The 26,256-nt window shown below is 43.3% G+C and overlaps 1 protein-coding gene across 3 annotated transcripts in view; it reads left to right on the top strand.

Annotated features, from left to right (window-relative positions):
• The window catches only part of INTS1 (integrator complex subunit 1), a 48,000-nt gene extending 24,065 nt beyond the window's left edge, over positions 1-23,935 (top strand). For all 3 annotated transcript variants that reach the window (XM_020975238.2, XM_078152921.1, XM_078152922.1), the window contains 21 exons: positions 770-916; positions 1,551-1,649; positions 2,179-2,303; positions 5,609-5,863; positions 8,788-8,947; positions 9,386-9,526; positions 13,983-14,163; positions 14,249-14,375; positions 15,056-15,186; positions 16,035-16,122; positions 16,278-16,504; positions 16,966-17,089; positions 17,913-18,046; positions 18,252-18,444; positions 18,680-18,807; positions 19,368-19,480; positions 20,336-20,449; positions 21,466-21,536; positions 21,940-22,031; positions 22,773-22,882; positions 23,374-23,935. In XM_020975238.2, the coding sequence (XP_020830897.1) occupies positions 770-916; positions 1,551-1,649; positions 2,179-2,303; positions 5,609-5,863; positions 8,788-8,947; positions 9,386-9,526; positions 13,983-14,163; positions 14,249-14,375; positions 15,056-15,186; positions 16,035-16,122; positions 16,278-16,504; positions 16,966-17,089; positions 17,913-18,046; positions 18,252-18,444; positions 18,680-18,807; positions 19,368-19,480; positions 20,336-20,449; positions 21,466-21,536; positions 21,940-22,031; positions 22,773-22,882; positions 23,374-23,489 (2,876 nt within the window). In that variant the 3' untranslated portion in view covers positions 23,490-23,935. The remainder of the gene's footprint in view (positions 1-769; positions 917-1,550; positions 1,650-2,178; positions 2,304-5,608; positions 5,864-8,787; positions 8,948-9,385; positions 9,527-13,982; positions 14,164-14,248; positions 14,376-15,055; positions 15,187-16,034; positions 16,123-16,277; positions 16,505-16,965; positions 17,090-17,912; positions 18,047-18,251; positions 18,445-18,679; positions 18,808-19,367; positions 19,481-20,335; positions 20,450-21,465; positions 21,537-21,939; positions 22,032-22,772; positions 22,883-23,373) is intronic.
• The last annotated feature ends 2,321 nt before the right edge of the window (positions 23,936-26,256 follow it).

Genomic DNA, 26,256 nt, shown 5'->3' with positions numbered 1-26,256 from the left:
AGTGATGGGGAAGGGGAGGAGGAAATAAACATTTATATAGCATCTACTGTGTGCCAGGTACTGTGCTAAGTGTTTTACAGATATTATCTCATTTGAGAGTATGGGAACTCTAAAAAGTAGATGGAAAATGAGTATCAGTTGACCTTGTAGGGGAACAGGAGGCACAAGTAGGCATCGTGTAACTTACATAGTTATGGAGGGGAGCATTTGGCTGGCTTTGATGAGGGTTTTTAGGGTCTGGGTTTATGACCTACTCTTGGCATGGCCATGATCCTGGGTTTTTTGGAGCTATGCCAGCAGAGCATGAACTTTGAAAGAGTTTCTGTTACCCTGGAAATTCTTCAAGTATGGCAGCTGAGTGTCTTCTGAGGAACCAGCCTAGATAAGTTTGGAGAGGCTCATCACCTGAAGATGGGTCATCAGGTGATGAAGTATTTTGGCCATAGAACTCATGAAACAATCTACTAAGACATGAAAGGGTTTTACCCTGATGGATTTGTGGATCTTTTAAAATTTTGAAGTATGTGAATTTAACCCCTGCCTCTGGAGCTACCTCTTTTCTCCCCTTCTACCTGCCTGCCTGAGTTACTGCCCAGCTGCCACTAGTCATCAGAGGCAGGAGAGTCCCGTACTTGTACAGATCTGTCTGAAAACAGTACTCCCCCAGCTTCCATTCCTCCCCCTTACACCTGTCCCCAGTCTCCCTCTGGTTCTGCTCCCAAGCCCTCGCTGTCATTTGCTGTTTGCTGAGTGAACCTGTTGATTGCAGCATTGCAGGACCTGGAGCCTCAGCAGCTGCTTCTCTTTGTTCAATCTTTTGGAATTCCTGTCTCCAGCATGAGTAAACTCCTGCAGTACTTGGACCAGGCTGTGTCCCATGATCCCCAGACCCTGGAGCAAAACATCATGGACAAGAGTAAGAACTGCTTCACCTGTATCGCATAGCCCAACCAGGGAACAGTCTGTCAGTCAGTTGACTGTGGTTTGCCGAATGATGAACAATACACTGGGCACAGTGGGGGAGCAGAAGAGATTGGGGAGGTGGGGGGTAGGGGGTGGTTACTCTTAAAAAGCTTATGGTGTAGCTGAGGAGATAAAACTTACATGAAGCAATTAGTGAATAATTAAGTGCTAATCTGTGTGGCACTGCTTATAAGTACAATAGGAGTTCCAAAAAAGGGAGCAGGGTGAGTTGGGGTAGTCAGGCAAGGTTTGCAGAAGGAGAGTCTGGTCCCTGGAGGCAGAATTGCTTTTGTGATACCAGATTGCCAGCTTCATTGGCCCAGCTGTTGGGTAGGCCAGACAGGTTAATGAGTAACCCATATGTGGAGCATAAGCTGTCGTGTCAGTGTTGTGTTTAGGGCTCTCTCCCACTAGCTGAGGCTTTGCCAAAGGAAGATCTTGTAGCTCAGATGCTGAAGTCTTCAGGAGCTTTTGGTGAACTCTGCTGGAAATCAGCTTTAGAGTGACTGTCCTCCAGCCTTGATTTCTGTGGGGAAGCACTGTACTTCATGCTTGTGTGTTTATATTGTTGACATGTTGCTTTGCAGATTATATGGCTCATCTGGTGGAAGTTCAGCATGAAAGAGGAGCCACAGGCGGCCAGACTTTCCACTCGCTGCTCACTGCCTCTCTGCCCTCTCGGCGAGGTATGGCACAAGCTTTCTTCTGTGCACGAGAGAAAATCCAGTTTTCTAAGCTTGATGTGAACATCCTGAATGTGGCTTTTTATATCTGTTCACTTGGTTGCCTTGTATTCTTGAACTAGTCTGCCTCCTTCCTGTTTAGAGTGAACACATGCACCCTGATGTAGGCCAGGACAAATATGTGAGATACTAAGGGGTTTTATTCAAGGTCCTGGAGTGGAGTCTCCATTTGTGGCCATCCTTTGTCTAATTCATGTTTATGCAGGATTTTATGGTTACGAAGGATTTTCATATTTGTCGTTTTACTTGATCCTCGTAAAAATTTTGTGAAGTACGTGGTGTTAATATTTATTTAAATATTTATTTATAGGTGAGGCTTAAAAGAGATGAGTTAGAAGTAATTTGCCCAAGGTCACACAGCTATAACTCTAAAGCTTAGTGTTCTTTGCATTATGCTTTTGGTTTCAAAAGATTTCCTCCATCCTTGGAAGCTGGTTATCATTTCAGCACCTTTGTTTTTATCTTCCTCCAGATAGTACAGATGCACCTAAACCAAAAACCAGTCCAGAGCATTCACAGAGCCAGGGAAGGATTCGAGCCATCACTCAGATCCGGGTCCTGGGACCAGAAGATGACTTGGCCAGCATGTTCCTTCAGGTATTGAGACTAGATCAAAGAGAGGAGCAAAAGCCCCTGCTCTTCAAGAGAGAGACAGGGCTTATACTTAATATTTTGTCCCTTGACTCATTCCAATCATTTATTTTCCTGTATTACTGAATAAGTCTGAGTTCTAATTTTCTTAAAAACTTGAGATAACATGTTCTTAACGTGGAGTCAGATTCAAAGCCTGCTAAGTAATTTTTATACCTCAACATGTTCAAAACAGAACTCATTGTTTTCCCCAGAACCCTCTCCCACTCCTGTGTTCCCTGTTATAGAGGGCAACACCATCCTCCGAGTCCCTCAGGCTCACAACCTATAAGTCATCTTGGATTCTTCACTGTCCCTCACCCCCTATAGCCAAACTGTTGCAAAGGCCTGTTGATTTCACCTTTGCAGCATGTCTTGAATATGCCCCCTTCTCATCTCTGACACTGCCACCAGTTTAGTTGCACGCCCTTGTCACTTCATGCCTTGATTACTGCGATAACCTGCTGATGGGTCTGCCTGCCTCAAGTCTTTCTCTGTTCCAGTCCATCCTCTATTCCATTATTCCTGTTGCTCAAGTCTGATCGTGCCACCTCCCCCGCCATTCAATAAACTCCAATGGCTCCCTGTTAACCTCCAGCAGCAAATACAAAATGCTATATTTGGCATCCAAAGCTCTTCATAACTTGCCTCCCTCCTACCTTTCTAGTCTTTTTACACATTACACCACACCATGTGCACTTCCGTGATGCTCTTCCATCAGTGACATAGGCCTCTAGGCTGTTCCACAAACAAGACACCATCTCCCACCTATGGATATTCTCTCTGGCTATCACTCTCCCTCCTCATCTCCACCTCCTGGCTTCCTTTAAGTCCCAGTTAAAATTCCAGCTTTCATAGGAAGCCTTCCCCAGCCCATCTTAATTCTGGTGCCTTCCCCTCCACTATTTTCTATTTATCCTGTATAGCTTGTTTGTATATATTTAGGGGTCGAGTTCCCACCCCACCATTAGATTGTAAGCTTTTTGAGGGCAGGGACTATCTTTTGCTTCTTTTTGTATCCCCAGCGCTTAGCCTGGTGCCTATCACATAGTAGGTGCTTAGTAAATGTGTGTTGACTGATGTGTGTGTTGACAAGGTTTCAACCTTGGAAGACTGGGTTAATTTTGGAAATAAGCTAACACTATTTCTCTACAGGGAACTGCTCTCAATAGAAGCTGTTTAGTTGACTGAGTGACCCCCTACAAAGCAACTTAAAGACATCTTTCCTTTTCCTCACCTCCAGTGGGCAGAGTCTACTTGCTCGTCTCCTTGTGGCTGGATCTGTGTTGTCACCAGCCTTGTGGTGCTGAATGATTATCATTAGGTTGTTTCTGAGATCAGGCAGAAGGACGTAAACTTTTACTCTTCCCTGAATTGGAGGATTTGTTGGATCTCAGCATTACTTAAATTGGAATCTTTTTAGCCCTGAATCTTTTCATAGGAGTCAGGGACAGCTGTTGAGGCTCCTGATATTGGTTCAGTCACAGAGCAGCAGGACATGCTCATCCTTCCTGGCGTGTGTTTGGTTGGAGGGCTTGTATTTACCTTAACTTGAGGTCACAATCACAGACCTTCAGAGTGGAAAGGGAACTCTGAGGCTCATAGTCAACATATAACCAAACAGGGACTTGCTTTCCAGTGTGCCTGAGAGGTGGGACATTTATGGGAAGACCTCAGGTGCCGGGGGGGGGGGGGGGGGGGGCAGATGACTTCCGGAGGTAGCTTTTTTAGAAAGACTTCTGTTATTAGCATGTTTTTCTTTATATCAAACCTCTATTTGCCTTTTTGCTCCATCTGCTCATTGCTTCTGCTTTTGGCCTCTGAGGCCAAACAAGACAAGTCTTTATTCCACCAGGAATGAGCTTTTATTGAAGGCAGAGACTGTTGTTTTCTGTATCCTATTAGCCTAGGGCAGTACTTGTGTATAGTAGGAGTTTAATGAATATTGAATCAAATTTCATGTGACAGGGGCAGCTAGGTGGCACAGTGAATAGAGCTCTGCCCTGGAGTCAGGAGGACCTGAGTTCAAATCCAGCCTCAGACACTTAACACTTGCTAGCTGTGTGACCTTGAGCAAGTCACTTAACCCTAATTGTCTCACCAAATAAAAAAAATTTCATGTGACAGCTCTTTAAATATTGTAAGACAGCTGTCATTCCCTTCTTGAACCTTCTCTTCTTGAAGCTGAGCATCCTCAGTTTCTCCAACCAGTCTCATATATGATATGACATTAAGGCCCTTTGCCATACTAGTAGCCTTCTTCCTTATTAGAAGTGTTTCACTTTGTGTTTTCAGAATTTCATCTTTTGAGACGTTTTCATTTCTCTTAGATTGATTTCCTCTGCAGAATTTCAGTCTGCATGATCCTAGAATATGTCCTTTTTCTAAACCTTTTGAAGTCTCTTCTCCCCAGATTTATAGTACGTGTCAGATTGTGCTAGAATTCCTTCATTTTCATATATTCTAAAATGGAAATGTTGTCATTTCTCCAAGGTTCCCATAATTTCACCTTATCAACCACTTCCTCTTTGTTGGTGAGAAGCAGATCCAGAATAAAAGTTTCCCTTATTGATTAAAGGATCATTAATACAACTTAGGAAATTATTAGCTGCTATGTTTTGGGGGTGGAGGGAGGAGGAGAGGGAGAGAGCATGCGCGAGTGAGCTAGGTTAGTGATCTATTTCCTTAGTTCATTATCTTTATCTTTTTTATGTCTGTGTAGTCGTAATATACTCCAATGACAGTATTGTTTCTATTTTTGCCTCTCTTGATAGTTGCTCAGTGTTCTCCATCGTGCTTCTGTGCTTTGGCTCCTGGATTCCTTTACATGAATTGATCATAATATATACTGTTCTGCTCCCCTTGCCCTTTTCACTTATTCTGTTCTTTTTTAATAAGATACCTCCTTGTAGAGCCATATTCCAGCTATGGGTCTCATTTCACCAAGTCTTAGTGATGCCCATGAGGTCAGTTTTAGTTCTTTGTTTTAGTAACTCTGTTTCACCTTCCTTACTCCTTTTGTGCATTTATGTGCAAATATACTCTTTTGGAGATAGAGCAGGTTCATGGAGTTTGATAAGCTTAGGCTCATGAATGAATGGGCATGGGCAAGCCAAAACTGGGTTGAATGAATTATACCAAATAATTAATGTGAATGAGGGAGTTCATGACTGAGGCTAGATCTCCCTGATGTGCCGAGGGAAGGAAGTATTTCCTAGCTTCATTCTGTTATTTTTGCTCTAAAATTTTTCCTTCCCTCTTTTCTGTCCCAGCTCTTTACACTTAGTCCTGATCCTCGATGGCAGAATTCAAACCCCCGCCCTATTTCCTTAGCCCTCCAGCAAGCCTTGGGGCAGGAATTGGCAAAGGTCCGTCAGGGAAACCCTCAAGTGGCAGGTATAGCAGTGCGCCTCTTGCAGGCTGTGTCAGCCCTGTTGAATTCCCCACACAGCGGGTCCTTGGTGATAGCAATGCATCGGAACCACTTCATCTCCTGCCCCTTGATGCGACAACTGTACCAATACCAGGTAAGTATTTCTGATTTCAGCAAGTGTTTTTTAATCTCCTGTAACATACCAGCCAATGCTTGGTCCTGGGGATAAAAAGATGAGAAACAAATTATGGAATTTATCCTCTAGCTAGGCTGATGTGGCATACACAAATATTACAGGCTAACTGATGAAGTGCATTTTGTTGTTCAGTTGCTTTCAGTCATGTCCAACTCTTCATGACCCCACTTAGGGTTTTCTTGGCGAAGATACTGAAGTGGTTTGCCATTTCCCTCTCTAGCTCATTTGAGGAAACTGAGGCAAACAGGGTTAAGTGACTTGCCCATTGTCACATAGCTAGTAAATGTCTGAGGCCAGATTTGAACTCAAGAAGATGAATCTTCCTGACTCCAGGCTTGGTGCTTTAGTCACTACACCACCTAGCTGCCCTGATGAAGTGTATAGTAAATGATAAACAGTGACTTAAGAGATTCAGGAAAGGAAAGATCATGTCTAGTTAGGATCAGTGAAGGCTTTGTGGAAGGAGGCAGTTCTTTAAGGCAAAGGAAGAGTCACATGAAGATGGGAGTAAAGTATGGGATGGCATGTGTAAAGACATGGATGGGGGAAAGGACAGGAGTGAAATTAGGAAACAGCTAATAGTAGTGTGGTTGAAGCATAGGATGCGTGGAAAGGAGTACCCTGAAATAAAGTTGCATAGGAAAGGAGGGGGAATTGATCCATTTATTTAAATATTGGGGGATTGGCCTAGAAAATCTTCCAAGGTTCATTCCAGCTTTATCATACTATGGTTTTATAAAGCAACAGATGTTGATATTTTTAAGGTAAGTAACTTGAATAATTTTTAGGAAAATCAGCAGAGTAAGATCATGAGTGAATGAAAAGGTGTTAGCCCACAAGTTTTTGAAGCAAAGAGATATTTAACCAATACAGAAAAATGGATTATTATATGACAGTTTTGGTTCATAATCATCACTCCGCCTTCTCCCTCGCTTATCTCATCTTTGGTGACTTCCTTAGTCACCAAATTCAGTTGATTCTGCGTCTGAAACCTCTCTTGCATTCATTGCCTCTTGTGTGTTCCCTCCATCCCTACCCTGTTTTCAGGCCTTCATTACCTCTCACTTGAATCATTTCAATAACCTGACCTTTCTCTCTAACTCTAGTTTCTTCACTTGCTAATCCATTCTACTGTTATGCTCTGTCTTGTCATGTCAATTCTCTGTTCAAGTCTTAAGTGACTCTCCTTTGCCTGTTGTGTGCTAGTCTGACATTGAAAGCCATCAGTTATCTGGCTCCAGACTACTTTTCTCGCCTTATCAGATTCTTATCTTTCACACAGTCTACACTCCTGACAAACTGTTTCTGACCATTTTGTAGACATGTCCTTCTTAACGTCTTCATGCCTTTGTTCACACTATCCCTAACACCCAAATTCCCTCCCTTCAGATGTCCACCCGCTGATTTTCTTGCCATTTTTCAATGCCATCTCCATGAAGCTTTCACCAGCTCCATCACTGCTGAGTTAATCTTTGCTCATAGGATTGTAGCTGTAGATAGAACCTTAAGGCACTTGAGAGGTCGTCTCTTCCAGTCGCCTTTTTTATAGATGAGAAAGCTGATCCACAGAGAGGTTAAATCACAATCATAAAGGTGACTTTGTGATGGAAGTAGATTCAGTCCTAGTTCTTGACTCCAAATACTAAGTGCTTATCATATTTGAATTTGTATTGTAAGTATTTGTGCTTGTGCCTTGTCTTCTCTAAAAAGTGATAGGCTTCTTGAGGGCAAGGAGCAGTTTTGTTGAGCTAACCATTACAGGGTCACTGTCCTGAGGCACCCAATTGTTAGTAGGTCCTAACAGTGCTCAAAAAGTATTTGCATAGTCAGTGTAGGAGGTCTGTTGCTGTTTAGGTCACTGCTCCACTGTTCATACCTAGGTGTACCCTATACCTTTGGACATCAATTTTTTTTTCTAGGCAGTGGGGTAAAATGACTTGCCCAGGGTCACACAGCTAGTAAGTGTCAAGTGTCTAAGGCTGAATTTGAACTCAGGTTCCTGACTCCAAGGCTGGAGCTCTATCCACTGGGCCACCTATCTGCCCCCGGACATCATTTTTTAATCTCTGAGATTAGCAGATTTTGCCCCTGCTTGTTCTCAGGGGCTGCTGCTATGATGATTTTTGAGAGTTTCTATATACGAGGATTTAGGTGATGGTGGTACTTTAATTCTCATTTAAAAAAAAAACAACATAAAGGTAGGCTGTTATTACAGTTATCCTTTTTCCACATCATAGGGGTTAAGGATATGGCACCCCTGCACTGTGGAAAACATGCTTAAAATTTTTTGGTCCACCCTTTGTACCAGAGAAGAGGTCTGAATTACTATGGTATTAAAAGATAAAATTTATTGATATTATACTATGCATACGTTTTATGCTTTTATGAGTTTCTGAACTTTTTATTTGTCATCTGCTGGCCTTCCTGTGTCATCTGTGGTTTACACAAAATTTCCCATTTAATTTCTTATGCCAACCCATGATATATCGAAACTGCAATGGGAAAAGTCACTATGTAAAAAGGGTTAACTGTAGAGGTAATGGGTGGCCACATCATTCTATTTTATTTTATTTTATTTTATTTTATTTATTTTTAGGCAGTTAGGGTTAAGTGACTTGCCCAGGGTCATACAGCTAGTAAGTGTTGAGTGTTTGGTCTGAGGCCAGATTTGAACTTGGGTCCTCCTGACTTCAGGGCCAGTGCTGTGTCCACTGGGCCACCTAACTGCCCCAGGCCACGTCATTTTATCAGTAATCAGAAGGCACTGCCTAATCTCTGTGGTTGAGATATCTGTTCTTTTGGCCATTTCCCCAATCCTGCTCTCTTATTAATTGTGTGTTGTTAGTTATGCTTGTAACTCTTGGTCCTTTACTCGCCTGCAGCGTTGCGTTCCGCAGGACACGGCCTTCTCTTCACTGTTCTTCAAAGTCCTCATGCAGATGCTACAGTGGCTGGAAAACCCTGCAGTGGAAGATGGCCCTCTCCAGGCCCAGCTTAAATTGTTTGCAGCCCAGTATTCTTCACGACACAGGATCAGTGATGGTATGAAGAGTCAGGAGGAATGAAGTGTGGGGCTGAAAATAGGAAAAGCTTCCTGAGAATTTTTTCGTAGTTTTTTCTAGCTTACATGGAGAAAATGATTTTCTCATTAGTTGAAGGGAATTTGTCAGAGCTTCTGTGTCTACATGCATTTGAAATGGCATTAATAAGGATGTGGCTGAATGGTTTCATAATTTAAGAGTTTAGAGTGACAGGGTTTCCTTCAGGGCTGGTCTCCTTGTCCCGGGGATGGAGCCTGTGTGGTACAGAGAGGACATTTCTTGAGAGCACACAATGCACTGATAACTCCCCCTTGGGGAATTCCCCTGGATGGAACAGATTGTCAAGAGTGGTAGCCGTAGTCATGAGGAATGTTGGGCTGAAGAGGGTGGAGACTCCTGCCTGTGGCTAGAGTAATGATGCTGAGATATTTTCCCACAGTACGAGGTGGATTCTTGCACCTGGCTGAAACGCTGGCTTTCCACCAAGATTCTGAGGCGGTGGGCTCCACAGTGCGTGCCATCATCGCCACCCTGAAGTCAGGGGAAAAATGCACCGTGGAACCTGAACTTGTTGGCAAAGGTACAGTCTTATGATAGAGAAAGTCTCCTCTAGAGACTTCCAGGGAGTGCCAGGGGCCTCAGGCTCTCTGCAGAAGGAACCCTATGGTATTGGGGACGGGAGCATATTCCTGACTGATCCTGAAATGGAAAAAAAAAAAGCTACATCCTTCATTGGGCTTTTTAGTTCTTGATCATATATACCTTCGCCATTCCAAGGGGAACATGCTGTTTCAATAACAAGTGGATGACATTTATGCATTTGTGTAGCAGTTAAGAGGCAACCTGATGTATTGGGTTGACTGAAGAGTCAGAAAGACCTGGGTTCAAGTCTTTCATCCAAAAAAAATTAAAAAACAAAACCAAAACAAAATCAAGTCTTTCATCCAACACTGCTAGCTCTGTATGTGTCAAGTCACTCTCAGTATCCCAGACAACTTTCTAAAGCTACAATTTGCAGAGCAGATGCCAAACTGTATTGGTAGAGACGTTCCCTCTACCAATGAAATCACAGATCTGGTCTAATTATACATACTGATAGACACACATATGTATAGATGTATGTGTGTATATGCGTGTATACATATATATTGTTGGAGTTATAATGTATTTTATATACATGACCAAATTTGATTCTCTGATGCTGTCCCATGTAGGCATTATTATCTCTATTTTACACATGAGGAAACTATGATTCAGTGAGGTTCAACTTGTTTTTAATTCAGCAAACAGTTAATAAATGCCTATTTAAGTAAGGAGTAAGTAAGCACTTAATAGCAGTTTTTGTAAGGTAACTCAGATGAACTGTTAATAATGAGAAAACTGGCAGCTATGATTATAAAATGTTAATATGTGAAAGATTTTGGAAAACAGGAGAGGTGCCATAAAATTGGAATGGGCCAAACGTTCCAAATTTCAAAAAAGAAAAGCCATAGACTGTAAACTAAAAGCCAATGAGCTTCAATTCCTGGGAAATTTCTAGAACAGATCATTAAAGAGTTGAGTGAACAAATAGGTAAGACGTAGTGATTACAAAGAGTCAACGAGAACAGCTCATGCCAGAATAATCAAATTCCCTTTTTTTTATAGGGTTACTAAGCTAGTAGACCCTGGAATGTTACAGCTGCTGTTTACTTAAATTACATCAACAATTAGATAAAATTCCTTATGTTGTTCTGTGGAAAAGTTGGAAATATACATTCTAGCAGATAATACAGTCCAGTGGAGGCTAAATGGCTAGATTCAGAGTGGTCAAGAATAGTTCTATGTCACCTTGGCAAGAGTTCTCCAGTATAGTGCCTTGGGAATCAGTCATTGGCCTGAGACTGTTTACAGGGGTGGGGAGCCTGTGGCCTTGGCTTCAAAGCCGAAGGTTCCCCACCCCTGGTTTAACATTTTTAGCAAAGACTTGGATAAGTCATTGATGGCATGCTCATAAGATTGGCAGGTGACTGCTGTGAAGCTAGAAAGGATAGCTCATGTGATGAGTGACGGAGTCAGGATCCTGAAAGATCTTGTGACAGGCTTCTTGTCTGATAAGATGAAATTCTGTAGAAATAAATGTAAAATCTTACACTTAAAGTCGAAAAATCAGCTTCACAGGTAAAGAATTTGGGGGGGGCAGAAGTGGTGAGGGGGGAACAGTTAAATAGCAGTTTGTCTGAAAAAGATCCTGGGTTTTAGTGGAACACAAACTCGGTGTGAGTCAGTAGTGGGATGTGACAGCCTCCAAAGCTGATGTCATCTTTGGCTATATCAAGAGAGACAAGCTTCCAGGAATAAAGAGGTGATAAGTCTCTTTGTATTTTGTCCTAGTGATCCACATCTAGAATATTGTGTTTAGTTCAGGGTTTAAGAAGGAAATTGAAATTGAAGTTGGAAAGTGTCCAGTGAAGAGCAGCTGGAAGAGTGAGGGCCCTGATCCCATGTTGTATGGGGATAGGTTGGAGAAGACTTGGGGGATGGGGGAGAGGAACATGATAATTGTCTAAAGATATTTGAAGCACTATCATGTGGAAGGAAGATTGGCCTTGTTCATGTAGGCCCCAGGCAGTAGCACCATAAGTGGAAAGGAGGAGATGGAGTTGAGATGTGGAGGAAAGAAAAGATAATTTAGAATAACTGCTGTGGAATATGATCACAGTTCAGTTAGGGAGGATAAAAAGACTGTGGTGCCTCATTGAGGGCCCGGCTGAGATTACATGATGTCGATGTGTCATACACTAAGGGAGGAGCAGAGATGGATGGAGGGTACGACTTGGTGAGACGTGGACAGTGATAGGACGTGGCAGCAAGAGATTCAAGGGGAGAGGATAATATCTAGTTGAACTAAACAGCCCCAGGTTCAGCACAGTGAAGGGAGGAAAGTGATGCCAGAGCACAGGAGCTGAGAGAACAGGGAGAGGTGGAGGAGTTGTGGGGTGCAGGGAAAAACAGGTTTATGAGGGCAGCAGAGGCAGAAAGAGTGGGGATGAGTACATCAGAGAGAGGAATCTCTGAGCTAAGATCATGGAAGTACAGTTATAGGGGGTGTTGAGACCTAGTGAAGTCCCTGCATTTTGGGCAAGGCGGGGTGGGGCTGGGGTGACAGGGAGGAAGAGAAAGAGAGACAAAGACACCCTAGAATTCCTTGAAAAAGCATGGAGAGTGACTTGGAGATCAGCAGATAACTGAGGATGATAAGTGCCTCCAGCCTGGCACATAGTATGCACTTGATAAATATTGATTGATTGATTAATACAGACAGATGAAGTATACCTCAAAGGAGGAGAGGTTGCTGAGTGAATGATGGCAATAGGATGGTCTGATAGTGACACTGAGGAACAAGGAGTGTGCTTCCTCCTCCTGGCCCAGTGTATTAGGGGTCATGAGAGAAGGATCAGCAGGAGTGAAGAGGATTGCCAGGGATGCATTCGTTGGCTTCAGGGAGGAACCAAATTTTCTTGAGTACAAGAATATGGAGTGTAAGAAGGATTCTAGAATGAAGGAACTGGAGTTCCAGAGAGCACAGTAGAAGGGACTGGGGGGGGGAGGGGTGAAGTGGTGGCAGAAAATGATAGGATTGAGGTAGGTGGGGGTAAGAGAGTAGGGAATGGTAGGGAGGTGGGGGAAGCAGATCCCACTTCAGCAGATTTGACCTTGAATTATAATGATGGGGGGAGGGAGAGATTGAGAGTTGTTAGTCAGGATGGGGGAAGTGTCAGTTGACTGGGGCCCGATCTGAGTCAGACATCTGAGTGAGTCTGACTGAGTTCAGACTGTGTCATTTGTTTCTGTCATCCTAAGATGAAGTGAGATGATCTAGACCCAGAATACCTTACTCATAGCGTGCACTTAGCTCCTGATTGGGCCTGGTGTCTGAGGTCTTGTCATTGGGAAGCCTGGAGTCTAGGAGGACTGAGACATTGCTTATCTCAGATAGTTGTAGTGTAACAGGATAGGGAGTAAGTAGCACCTGTACATATGGTAGCAGAGAAAGAGATTTTGGTTTGAGGAAGTCTCTAAATTTAATCTGTGAATGCTTTTTGGTAATAGAGAGCTATAGCATTATTTTTTTTCAGGTAGTTTGCTTCCCCGGGGCAGAGCATATATTTCCTCCATAAGTGTCAGTAGTTTCCAGGGTAAGGGGGGCCATTAGGTTGAAATCCCTATCCTGTGTCCATTGCTGGAGAAAGGAGAAGTATGTTCTGGGTTCTTGAACCCATCTGTGGGCCACTCCTACTTAGAGTGGCCATGGAAGGCTGTAGAGTTCATGTAACACTGGACAGAGTAGGTACATCCTTTGCGTATGGAACCAGATTCCAAGGATTCTGGGGAGAGGAGAGCAAGGAAGGCTCCACATCCAATCCCTGTCAGGAACTAGAGTATTCTACTCCTCAAGACATGCCCACTTCCATTTCTGGCTCAGTAAAGGCAGGGACTCTGTCTCATTTGGTGTTTATTTTCTTCAGTGCCTAGGACAATATACTAAACCTAGTAGGTGCTTAATAAATGATTTTTGGGTGAATTGCCCATTGTCACACAGTAACATAACCTAGTAAGTGGTAAATCCAGAATTTGAACCCAGGTCTTCTGAATTTACTCAGTGTCCTCTCTGCTATGCTATCCTGTCCTCAAAGAGCCAGAGGTCCCATGGCTTCAGGAAAAGCAGATGAGTCCTTTTAGATAAGTAAATGTTTATCAGCATATCTGTGTTTCAGTAGAAATTTGCTATCTTTGCTACTTATGTTAAAAAAGGGTAATATCAAAAAATAAAAAATTCCTAGCTACTTTTCTAATCAAAATGTTGGCTATTTCATAATTTGGAATGATCTGTTAAAACAGTAGATTGGCCGTAAGGAATTGTTTGTATTGAAGCTACCCATTCCTACTCTTAAGCCTTCTCAGGAAGCTAATCTTATGTTTTCTCCAAAGCTGTGTTGTTACACAGTGTTGTTGCTTGCTAGCATTTCTAACTGTTTTTTCTTTAATATTCGTAGTCCTTCAAGGTCTGATTGAGGTGAGATCTCCTTACCTCGAGGAGCTCCTGGCCATCCTCTTCTCATCTACCCCAGAAACTGCCTCCAAGTTTCCTTCCACTAAGCCAATTGCTGTTGTAAGCTCCTTGCTGCTTCAGGAAAGAGAGGAGACTTCAGGGAAAAAGGAATTAGACAGCTGTAGGTGAGTTGTGGGAAGGGGAAAGCAGCAGCCCTCTCTGGTTCTAGTGATACCTTCTGTGACACTACGATTGTCTTGTCTTTTCCAGTGGCACTGAAACTGCCTGGCCTGGTCCCTCCTCAGGACTTCTCATTGACTGGCTTGAAATGCTGGATCCTGAAGTGATCAGCAGCTGTCCTGATCTCCAGCAGAAGCTTCTTTTCTCTTGGAATAAGGTTTGAGTCTCTCTCTTGGCCTGAGCTTAAATCTAAGAAGATCTCATTTCTTTCTGGAAGTTGTTAACAGAAGCATGGAAATGGGTTTCATTTTTTCATGTGTCCACACACACACACACATCTATAGAAAATTATATATGTTAAACGTATATATTTTACATATTTATTAAATGTATATATACATGTACATATGCATACATATATTGTATATATACATACATCTGTGTGTGTACATACACAGAAAGGAGGAGTATGATGGATTTCTTGAAGGAAGAAGGGTTTTGCATTGTTTAACTAATTAGACACTTAATATCTGACCTTTTTTTTCCATTTCTTGCATTTATTTCCTGTGTGGTTTCCTGCTATGTAGTGTGAATCTTTCTGTCTCCATTTTTGATTGGGCAGCAAGATGAGAGGAATTGATTTTCCTTGATAAAGCCATGTTAAACATTTCCTACAGCACGTACTAGTTTATCTTTTGAGAAGACTCCACTGATTGTACTGACAGATTTTTTTTTCCAGCTCATGTTTATTTATCCTCTTTTTGAAGAGTAATCCAAGAAAACACTTTGTTTCTTGCTCCCTGTTTGGTGTAGCCACAGAATGATCTCATAAACTGACTTTGTTTTCCAATGTTAGACTGACTAGTAAACATTTTTTTTTGTGTTCTTTCTCCACAGTCTAAAAATCATTCTGGCACTCAGGTGCTGTCTTTCCGCCCATACCTCTTGGCTCTCCTTACACACCAGTCTAATTGGAGTACTCTTCATCACTGCATCCACATTCTGCTTTGTAAAAACCGGGAGCAAAGGTGAGTGAGTATTCCTCTTACACCTGAGGAAATCTGGTTGTATGGTTTTATCTCATCAGTACAGATGATCTCATACTTTAAATGACTTTTGTGCCTTCCTGATTGTAATGTGAGGCACACTGCTAACAGGATGATGTGTCATCATGATGGCTGTGGCTTACCTTGACACACCTTTTTGTTTAGAACCTTACAGGTTCTTTGGTCAATGAGTAGAGGATATAAACTTATCAATGAAAAGATGGCGCATGATCTTGTTTCAAGTGTGGTTTATTATGTATGCCATCTACAGAGTATGGCTGGCAGACCCCATAGAAGCGTAGTCATGGTGCCTGACACTGGTGTTGCTGAATCTTGAAATGGGCCCACATGGAAGGTATTCTTGAGTCTACAGATTCCTCTCTCTTCAGAGAGAACAGTACTTCTTTTTGGCAGGTTCATTTTCACTGAGTCCTTGTTTGTGTTTTTTTAGCTACCCTTTCTCACTCCACTGGAGAACTAAAAAAGCATTAGTAAGAACAATGTGTTTGGCCTCCTTTGGATTTGATAATTTGAGGTTTGACCTGTAAGACTGTTTACAAGGAAAAAGGAACTACAAAACCCCTTGTAGTACTCATGTTATGCTGTCTTTGGTTTCTGAAGTAAAGCATCCCTTGGGAACACTACCCCCAAGGAGAAAGCCATGGGGATGTTTTTTGTACTAGTCAAAATCTCTTTTATCCTTTTCTCTTTGTGTAGAGGTGAGACTCTTTCATATACACACACTTTCATATTCAGTACCTTAAAGATTACTTCCTGTTTCTAAGCCAAAATGGTATTTCTGTTCTGGATTCTCTAATTTTTTTTCTCAGGTTTGACCCATCTGCTGCTTTGGATTTCCTGTGGGCTTGTATTCATGTTCCTCGAATCTGGCAGGGAAGGGACCAGCGGACTCCTCAGGTACCACATGATGCCTTTCCAGATGAGTGAATGGAAATGTAACTGAGTGTGTTCATGTTTAGAGTCTAGTATCTTAGTCATCATCCTTCAGCAAATTGGATTTCTGCCCTTTGGGATAGAGACTTTTCCTGACTGTCCTCTGGGCTGTGTTACAGAAACGAGGAGAAGAGTTTGTGCTTCAGGTCCAGGCTCCAGAACTGATAAGTTTGGTGGAACTCATCTTAGCTGAGTCAGAAACCAGAAGCCAGAGCACTGAAGATGCTTCATGTAACCTTATCCAGTCACGCCTGCCCCTGTTGCTTAGCTGTTGCCATGGAGATGTTGAGAGCATCAAAAGAGTAACAGAGTACCTGACAGGCAGCATCCAGCAATGGGGAGACAGGTGAGGACCCCTAAATATTCTTTGGATATCTTTGTGCTTGAATATGAGTAATTTAGATAACAGATGTAATTGGCAAGGATTCCTGGGTTTTATAATCTGGCCCTGACTGCTTGTCTTAAAACATGACCACTAATCAGAAGGTGTATCTTCTTAGCCCCAGAGTTTTAACCTGGATCTGATTCGTTCTAGCCCCAGGGATTGGTGTCTCTAGTCAGGACTAGGTCATTGTCCCTTTGCATTTGGTTGTAGCTTAGGGGTGGGGCGTGATAACCTGTAGAAAACCAGCATATTGAACATTGTTGAAGGCTGTTGGTGGGCACTGGGCTTATCTTGGTTTGATACCTTGTTAAGTCTTCCACAAGCCTAAATTACTGCGTTGAGCTCTTCAGACATCCTTAGGGATCTCAAGGCCATCACCTTAGAATGAATAATATAACCTTAAAGGATACTTTCTCTTTCAGCTTGTTAGGAAAACGCTGCCAAGACCTTCTCCTCCAGCTCTATCTGCAGCTGCCAGAGCTCCTGGTGCCCATGCCTGAGACGCTGTTGAACAGTGAGGGGGCAACCAGTAGCAGCACCTGCAAGGTGAGTGGATCCGAGGCAGAGTCATTCCTTTTCTGCAGCTGAGGCAAGGAAGGTGTGCTGTACCTATAGTGACATGTTCAGAAAGAGGATGGAGGCAGTTATCTGATTAACTCTTCATTTTCACTTGAATTTAGTGCTTTAAAGTTATCTGGGTTAATTTAGGTAGAAGTGAGGGGTTTTTTTCCCCCAGTTTTCTTCCAGAGTTGGATACCTTTGCTTTAAAGTGTAAAATGTATTTGCCTAGATTAGGGAAAAAATAGATTAGAAGATTAATGACCTTGATTTAGGTCCTGATGCCCTTATTCTCACCTGCATCTCCTGATGCCAGAATTTTGACCTTGACTGGTGCTCTCTTGTAATAAGCTCCCACCCTAGCAAGGTAACTCAACCTTGAAGCATTCTTTTCATTATAGTCTTCAGGATCGATAAGGCTGGATTTCCAGGCAAATTTATTTTGTTCTGAGTGGTCTTTGTAGCTGCTGTCCTTAATGATGCCTAGTTCAACAAAAATGTACATCTGTGTAGCCTTAATGCTGGTGAACTTGGTCTGTTGGGAACTGGAAAAGTAGTTTAACCATTGAACTCCAACAAAAAGAAAAATTCAGTAGTATCAAGGAAACTTCTTTCTCTAAGATAAGGAGCTCAGAGTCCATTGGAGAAAGAGAGGGTAAGCTTCATTTTAAACTCTGTCAACTCCATTCAGTTTTGTATTCTATACCCTCTTGCCACTTAGTCATTGTTTGGTATAAGTAATAAATCAGGGATGAGTTGTTTTTGTAATGCTATATTCTTCATGGCTGAAAATCCTCAATCTTCCTTTCAGCTTGATGCTCTGGTTCACCGATTCATCCTCCTCCTCGCAGACACCAGTGACTCCAGATCCTCTGAGGGCCGGGTAGCAGATGCCAATATGGCATGTAGGAAGTTGGCTGTGGCACACCCTATCCTGCTGCTGAGGTCCTAGTCATTTCCTCCTTTGCTGCTTGGGTAATGGGTGGGGGAATTTCTGCATTTATCTCTAAGGAGGGAGGTCACATTCCCTCTCCCCATTATAGAGTTCAGACTGTGGCCTTCCTGGTTTCTAGCCTGAATTGGGGACAGGCTGTGGTGACCTAGTAGGAGTGAGGATGAACATAAGGTTTTTTTACCCCTCTGTTTTTAGGCATCTGGCCATGATTGCTGCCCTGCTTCATGGGCGAACCCACCTCAACTTCCAGGAGTTTCGTCAACAGAATCACCTGACGTTCTTCATTCACGTCCTGGGGATCATAGAGCTGCTGCAGCCACAGGTGTTCCAAGATGAACACCAGAGGGCGCTTTGGGACTGTCTTCTCTCCTTCATCAGATTGCTTCTGGTAGGTGACCATTGTCCTTTGCTTAATTTATTGTTTCCTGAAAGCCTTTGCTTGAGGTGGGGTCTTGGTACAAATATTGTGCACAATTGCATGCTGTTTGTGTTCTTTAAGGAAGACTCTCTCTTTGAATGGAGGAATAGATAGCTAGGCTGCAGCATCTACAGAATTTTAGACTACCAAAGTATTGCTTCTGTTTAATATGGTATATGTGCAATTAAAGGGTTCTTCCCTTCAGAATTATAGGAAATCCTCCCGTCACCTCGCTGCCTTCATCAGCAAGTTCGTCCAACTTATTCACAAGTATATCACATGCAATGCACCGGCTGCAATTTCCTTCCTGCAGAAGCATTCTGACTCACTCCAGTAAGTGTACCCTCTGTAAGCTTTTTCTTTTCCTAGACCTACTCTTTAGGGTCTAAATGTTTACATTCCAGACAAATAGAGTCCCATGGAAAGCTGGGAGCCTCTCAGATTTTTAATTTTCCCTGGCATTTGGGCTTAGCAGATACACTGATGCCAATGAGGATGGATTGGCTAGGAAAAGCAGACTCTTTAAATCAGTAACTAACAAATCTGAGATTCTAAAGGGTAGTTAAAAAATAATGTTAACCATGGGGTCTAACCCCATATGTAGGAAAAGGAAATCTTAGCCAAGATCTTTGGGTCTCAGGTGTAGAGCATGAACAACAGATGCTTCTTTGCCTACTACAGCCATTCTAGAGATGTTCCCTCTCTGTGTATTATTGGCGTTCTACTTGGACCTTATTTTCTTCTCTATACATTGGTTTGCCTGTTTGGCATCCTGGTACGATACTTTCTTCCTCCCTTTTTCTCTAGCCCTTATAATTACAACTTTCTTTATCCAGTCTTCTGCCTGTCAGTTTCTTAACTGAGCTGAGAGCTAGTGTTTTCTCTCTCCACAGTGACTTATCTTCAGACAATGGTGACCTGGTGATGCTGAAGTCTCTCTTAGCGGGGCTAAGTCTTCCCAGCAAGAATAGTGTTTCTGACCATGGCTCAGATGAAGAGAGGGATGGTGAGTTTAGGGAAGGCTACTCTCTAAGGGTTACCACAGGAAACTATTCTGCAAGATCGACTAGGCATCAGCTTCTATGAGGAAGGTTTTAGATTATATTGAAAAAAAGACATCCAGGACCCAGTTGCTATTGCTAAGGTACAGGAACCATATAAACGTGTTTGGGCTTCTTATTCCCACTTTATGTCTTCATTTCCCAAAATTGAGTCAGCTGTGAACCAGGCTTCCTGCTTAGGGTAAATATAATATCTGCATAATGGAAACTAATCACTTTTCCAAAAGAAAATTCTCATTTGTGTTTGGAAATCTTTGTTTTGAGCTAAGGAGAATGGGTTCAGAAAAGAGATCATAGAATGACAGGAGGAAACCTTGTCCAAGGAACTGCTGCCCAGCAAAACATACTTCTTTCTGTGCCAATATATCTAGGATGAATTCTAGTGTTGCTGTTCAAAAACAGTGGGTATTGTTCACTTTTTGGACAGTTAAAGAATATGTTGCAGGCATCTTCTTTTGCTGTTGATGTCACTGTCCTGACCCTTAGAAACTGGATTCTCTTCTATAAGTCACTTATTTAAAAAAAATACTGCCAGCTCTGTAGGTAGTTTCAGAAGTGTCCGAACCTGGAGTCACGAAGACCTGAGTTCAGATCTCACTTCTGCTACTTAGTAGCTATGTAACCATAGGAAAGTCAACCTTTCTGAGCCTTATTTTCCTCATTTGTGAGATGGGAGCAGTAATACCTGTAGTACCTGCTTTACAGGGTTGTTATGATGCTCTAAGGAGATAATATACGTAGTGTTTTGCAAAATTTAAAGCGCCTATAAGTGTTAGTGATTTTTATTGTTTTTCTTCCAGATGACACTTCTGCTGGCTCCCTGCCTCTAGTCAGTGTCTCTCTCTTCACTCCTCTGACAGCAGCTGAAATGACCCCCTATATGAAGAGATTGTCCAGGGGCCAAACTGTAGAGGGTAAGCAAGGAGCGCAGGTGAAGCACAGGCTGGGAAGTATTCACTTCCATCTGTATCTCTAGAACAGTGTGTATTGTAGAAAAGCTCTGAGGCTTTCTCTCGTGGTCATGAGTAGCAGGCACAATTATGAGCAGAGATATGTGTATGGACAACTGAAGATTTTGAATTCTGTGTCAGGCCTATGGTAGAAGGAAGATGTAAGTAGGTGGAGAGAGAGTAGATCTGAGCAAGATGAAACATCTGTTGCCTTTTGGCGGCAGCCTCAGCCTGAGATAGATGCCCAGAAAGGCTGGGGAAAGCAGCAATTCAAATCAAACATTTATGAAGGCATCTATCTACTTTGTGAAAGGCACTGTGCCAGCCACCAAGGATACAGAGGCAAAAAGGAGCCCTGCCCCTGTCTTCAAGGAGTTTTTATCCTAGTAGATTAGGTTCAAAAACAGGAATGTTAGTAAGAGCTTACTACGAAAGTGAGGCAGTCACTTAATCTCTTGGAATTGGATGGATGATATCAAGTGATTTCCAATAGCAGATGAGGTTTTGGTGTAAAATGCTAGGGGTCAGGTTTTGACAGGCCAAAGTCCAGAATAAACCAAGTGTGGGGTGATGCATCATAGGGGAATTTTGCAACTGGGTTAGACAATGAATTAATTTAGATGTTTGAAGGGCTCTACTGTTGCAGCAGAAGCTTAAACAAAATGATTTGAAAGTCTTTCCCCATCTTCTAGACCCCTAATTTCCTAATTTCTTTGGTCTTAAACAAAATGGAGAGAATTTAATTCCGGGAAATATTATTGACCATTGAGGTAGACGGGATGCACAGTGTATCTTTAAAATGTGACTTTTTGAGAAAACACATTACACAGTATAGAGCTCCTCCTTCAGTCGCTGTGTGGGTTCACTCTTAATTACTGGCTATCTAGGGGTGCTTCACTGTATTGCCTATTAGTTTGGTGCTTTTCTGTGTCTTTTTCTGTCTCTCTGACACCTTCAGCCTGATTCTTTTTTGTATTTAGATATCTTGGAAGTTCTGAGTGACATAGATGAGATGTCCCGGCGGAGGCCAGAAATCTTGTCCTTCTTTTCTGTAAGTGCCATGGAAAGGAACTCTCTCGTCCTGTCCAGCAGTCACGTCCGGTCCGGCTAGCTCATTCCTTTTGGGTCTTAATCCCTTGAAACCAAAGCCCAGGGTTCCCATTGCTGCAGAGAGGACTCACTTCCTTTAGTCATCAGCAGGAGCCCCTCTGCTGCCCCCATTCTTCAAATGCCAGGAAGTGTGATTGGAAGCCCTTGGAGCCTCAGCTAAGAAAGACCATATTGCCCCTGATATATGAATCTCAGGCACTTCATCATTGGTCTCCATCCTGACCCACCCCCCAAGATGAATCAGGATTCTTCTTTCTTCACCCATTTCCTACTGAGCATAGGGATCTACCTCCCAGTGTGGAAATAGGAATTGAGGTAATGACTTCTCCTCCTTTCCTTCTCAGACCAACTTACAGAGGCTAATGAGTGCTTCTGAAGAGTCCTGTCGGAACCTGGCCTTCAACCTCGCCCTGCGTTCAATACAGAACAACCCTAGGTGAGAAGTAGAGGGGCAGTCAGAGTCCCACTAGCACTTCACTCCACACACCTTGTATATCTCTCTTTTATTGATGAACTTGATGACAGATTGTTTCCTTTGCTGAAGGATTGGAGCCAGGCCAACGTGAAAACACTTGTAGTAGAGCATAATTAACAGCTCAACCAAATAGTTAAGGTGAAGATCAGCTCAGAAAAATAGCACAGCTCATGGAGTCACCCCATCTGGGTAGAGCAGTTTGAAAAGAAATTTTACATCTTGTCTCCTAAAAAAGTGAGATCAGCTAGTATCACAGTATCTCTGGGATACTGTGGCATGAAGTTGTGAGGGTCCAAAGGACAGAAATTAGAAGTTTACCAGATGCTGTAAAGTGTATCTGAAATAAGTTTAGATAATAGAATTTTTAGAGCTGGAGATCATCTGACCCTCTCATTACATGTGGGATGAAACTGAGACCTGAAAGAGTACTAATGGTTCCATTTACCTAACATGCTTGTGGTTTGTATCCATTAATATGTGTGGAAATTCATCACAGACACAAGAAAAAAACAAGAGGTAGGACTAGAACCAAGCCTGCCAGGATTTGTGCCCCCATTCATCCTCTTTATTGTGAATGGTAAAGACCCTGTTCTTGCTTCTCACTAAATGGCTCATCAAGGGCTTCATTGTTAGAATAAAATGAGGCAGGACCAGGGGCACGGTCACCAGAGGTGCTGATGGGAGCCTCCTTGTGTGTTGTAGCATTGCTGCTGACTTTCTGCCCACATACATGCACTGCCTTGGAAGTCGGGACTTTGAGGTGATGCAGACAGCGCTGAAGAACCTGCCTGAATATACCCTCCTGTGCCAAGGTGGGCTATTTCCTTTCCAAGCGTTCACCCGGCTTGGCCTTGATAGGCTGGTCCCCAGTATCCGGGAAGCAGGGGGCCATTGTCTCATTGGATCCCCTTATTTTTTTCGTCCCCTGAGGGTGGGTGGGAGTGGGGATCATTCTGCTGTTCAGAAGAGGGTATTACGGACCTGGCCTGGGAATCTTGGATCCTGTGCTGTTGTTGCTTCTAGGAAATCTCTTGTTCTTTCTTTAAAGAAAGGTGTAGGACCTGGAGGAGCTGAATTCATGTTTTGGGGAATAATTCCCTGACAAACTGATCGGCATTGTTTTCTTCTGATCCTGTACTGATTAAACGCCTACTGTGGTTCCCTGGAGAGTGGCACTGCCGAGCCTGAGAGCTGTGCTCTTGTTTCTGTCCAGAGTGAATCCCCAAGATGCCCTGAAAAGGCAGCTGGGGCAGCCCCAGAAGCAGAGCAAGCCAGTTGATCTCTTCTTTGCTTCCTTTTTCAGAGCATGCAGCCGTGCTGCTGCACCGAGCCTTTTTGGTTGGGATGTATGGACAAATTGACACCAGTCCCCAGATTTCTGAAGCTTTGAGGATTCTGCACATGGAGGCTATAATGTGACTGGTCAGGGGCAGGACCTTTGGTTGATTTCAAGACACTGAACTGTATCTCAGGGGGTCAAACCCCAAGAGGTTCAAGGTCTGTTTGTGGTCTCATTAGGGGGGGAAGTGCACATAGTGCCATGTAAGCGTGGGAAAAGGAAAGGGAAGGATACCCATTCCAAGCGCTTCCCACTGGGGACCATTAAGGCTTTTAAGGACCACCTATGGTTCTTTACCCTGGTCCTGTCGATTGGGTAACCAGGTCATCGACTTCTTTGCCAACTGCTCAATGTGGAGAGCATGTTTGCCATCCCATCGTCCCATCAGACTGGAGTGCTGCCTAGATGCTGTAGATGTCACAGCCACAAGAGAAGCCAGTTTCTGAGTCGGCACCAAAAGGGATGTAAGGTTGGGGTGGGTGGTTTTTTATCACAACTTTCTAAATTAAATCTAATGCCTAATGTACTACCTGCCTAGACTTCCTCTTTGATCTCCCCCTCTGTGTCTGCCTAATGTCTTGAAGTCTAAACTGCTGGGAACTGCTTTCCCTGAAATGGCTAAGAGTGTACTTGAGGAAGGAGCCTGGCATAATGGTCCAGCTTGGATAATGTGCCGGAGCCACAGTGACCTTCGTTGGGATCTCACTTCTGATGCTGTGAGCCTCAGTCTCCTCATCTCTAAAATGGGAGTTCCTGTATGATCTACCTCACAGGGTTGTTGTGAGGCTCAAATAAGCTAATAGATGTAAAGCACTTAGCAAATTCTGAGGAGCTTTAAAATGTCAGTTATTATTTGTGTTCATTAAGCTACTCACAGGTAAAGATGAAAGAGTTTGGAAACTTCAGTCAGGAAGGAGTTGTGAAGGTTGTCCCCAGCGCTTCTATTTGTTGAATGATTGCACAAGCTGCTAAACCTCTCTGGATCTCTCTTAAAAAACGAGGACAGTGACGATCTTTGAGAATTGCCGCGGCCAAAAAACTCACCCCTTTGAGCTAGCTAGGGAGTTCCTTGAGGGAGTGGCATAAAGGCCAGCACCAGCCTTGTGCCGGAAGCTTGAAGGCTTTGAGAATACAGGGTCACCTTGATGCTGTAATGAGAATGTGCTACATGTAGGGGGGTAAAGAGGTCTGAGGGAGGCGGGAGGTGTGAGGGGTGTACTTGCTTACAGTATTAATTATTATAAGACTGTTTGTGTGACTTGCCTTTTTTTGGCCAGTTTTCAGAAACTTAAAAGGCTCGTAGATGTAGAACCAGAAGGGACCATAGGAGCATCTAGCCCAATCCCCCTGTTTTACAGATGAGGAAACTGAGGCCCAAGGAAGTTAAGTAATTTGTCCCACGGGTTACATAGGTATTAAGCATTGGGGCAGGATTCACACCTAGGCCCCCTGACTCCAGGGCCAGGTCTCTTTCCATTGTACCGGTCTGCTTCAGGGCTAGTCAAGGCTGTGAGAAGGGTCTGTGAGGAAGACACACATGGTAAAGAGTGGAGCCTCCCTGTTCTGTGCCAATTACAGAACTGAGAAATAGTCCCTACCAGTGAATTCATGGCCACCACAGGACAGCCACTAACAGTCCCTCTTATGATGAGATATCCCCAGGAAGGGACTGCCCTGGACACAGCCCCTCCTCACTGGACACGGTCCTCATTCTCCCCAGACCTGCCTTGTCTCTTGGGTGGTTGTGTTAGCACCTGCAGCCAGGCTCTTCCAGTTGTCAGAGCACAGATGTAGGGAGGAGCAAGGAGGGGGCCTTGTTGGAAGGAAGAGGGTGAGAGATCTGTAGGCTTAACTAGATCAAGTGCTGATTTGCAATGTGATCTTTTAAATGGAGCAATTAGAGCAGTTGCTAATGATGCAACATACGCCCACCTTCCGCAGTATCTGCTTTGTAACAGATGAAGACACTTGAACAATTACTGTTAATTATAAATTAAGGGAAGCTAAAGCTGAAAAGAGCTTCAGCTTGAGTAAGTGGTTTCCTGAGGGAGAGCCCTCTTATAATGAGAAGGTTGCAAAAGCTGTGATATTTGGTACTTTTGTAGAAGTACTCCCTAACAGATGTGTGTCAGGAACCTGTAATCAATTTACAAAGCTGGTCACCTTAGACCAAATCTAAGAAGAGATGAGAGAAGGGGACCATCTTTCTCGGGGGGGGGGGGGGGGGGGGGGGAGATAAACAGGTGAGAATGGAGGCACGGCTTCATAGAGTGGGGAATAAGCAATTCTACTTGAGCCCTACATTAGAGGTGGAGGGAATCCTAGTAATAGCTGACCCTTCTAAGTCAACTTGATGTGCACTATGTCATTTGATCTTCACAACAACCTTTTGAGGGAGGTACTGCAGGTATTCTCCCCGTTTTTCAGATGAGGGAACTGGAACTCCCAGAGGTTGACTTGCTCCCCTAAGTTTACAAAGCAGGTATTGATCCCAAGTCACTCTTGACTCCAGGTCTTCCAGGTGCCAAGGACTTTTCCTGTCCTTTCCATCGCATCACACTGCCTCTTTATTGGGATTTTAGGCTGTATATAGTGTAACATCCAAAGTGAGCGAGGTAGTAGTCCCATTGTCTACTGGCCAAATAAGGCCCCATCTAGAATTCTGTTCCATTCTGGGCATTGTATTTTATGCAGTACACTGACACGCCAGTGGTGACCATGATGGAAGTCTCAGAATCATTGTCATAATAATTTACACGTAGGGCTTTATGGTTTACCAAGAGCTTTTCACATACTTAGCTCACTTGATTCTCAAGATAGCTGGGTAAGGCAAGTGTAATGGATTTG

This window comes from Phascolarctos cinereus, unplaced genomic scaffold (genome assembly GCF_003287225.1).
Source record: "Phascolarctos cinereus isolate Bilbo 61053 unplaced genomic scaffold, phaCin_HiC Scaffold_4;HRSCAF=312, whole genome shotgun sequence".
Taxonomy (NCBI): domain Eukaryota; kingdom Metazoa; phylum Chordata; class Mammalia; order Diprotodontia; family Phascolarctidae; genus Phascolarctos; species Phascolarctos cinereus.
This window is presented reverse-complemented; position numbering and strand designations above follow the sequence as displayed.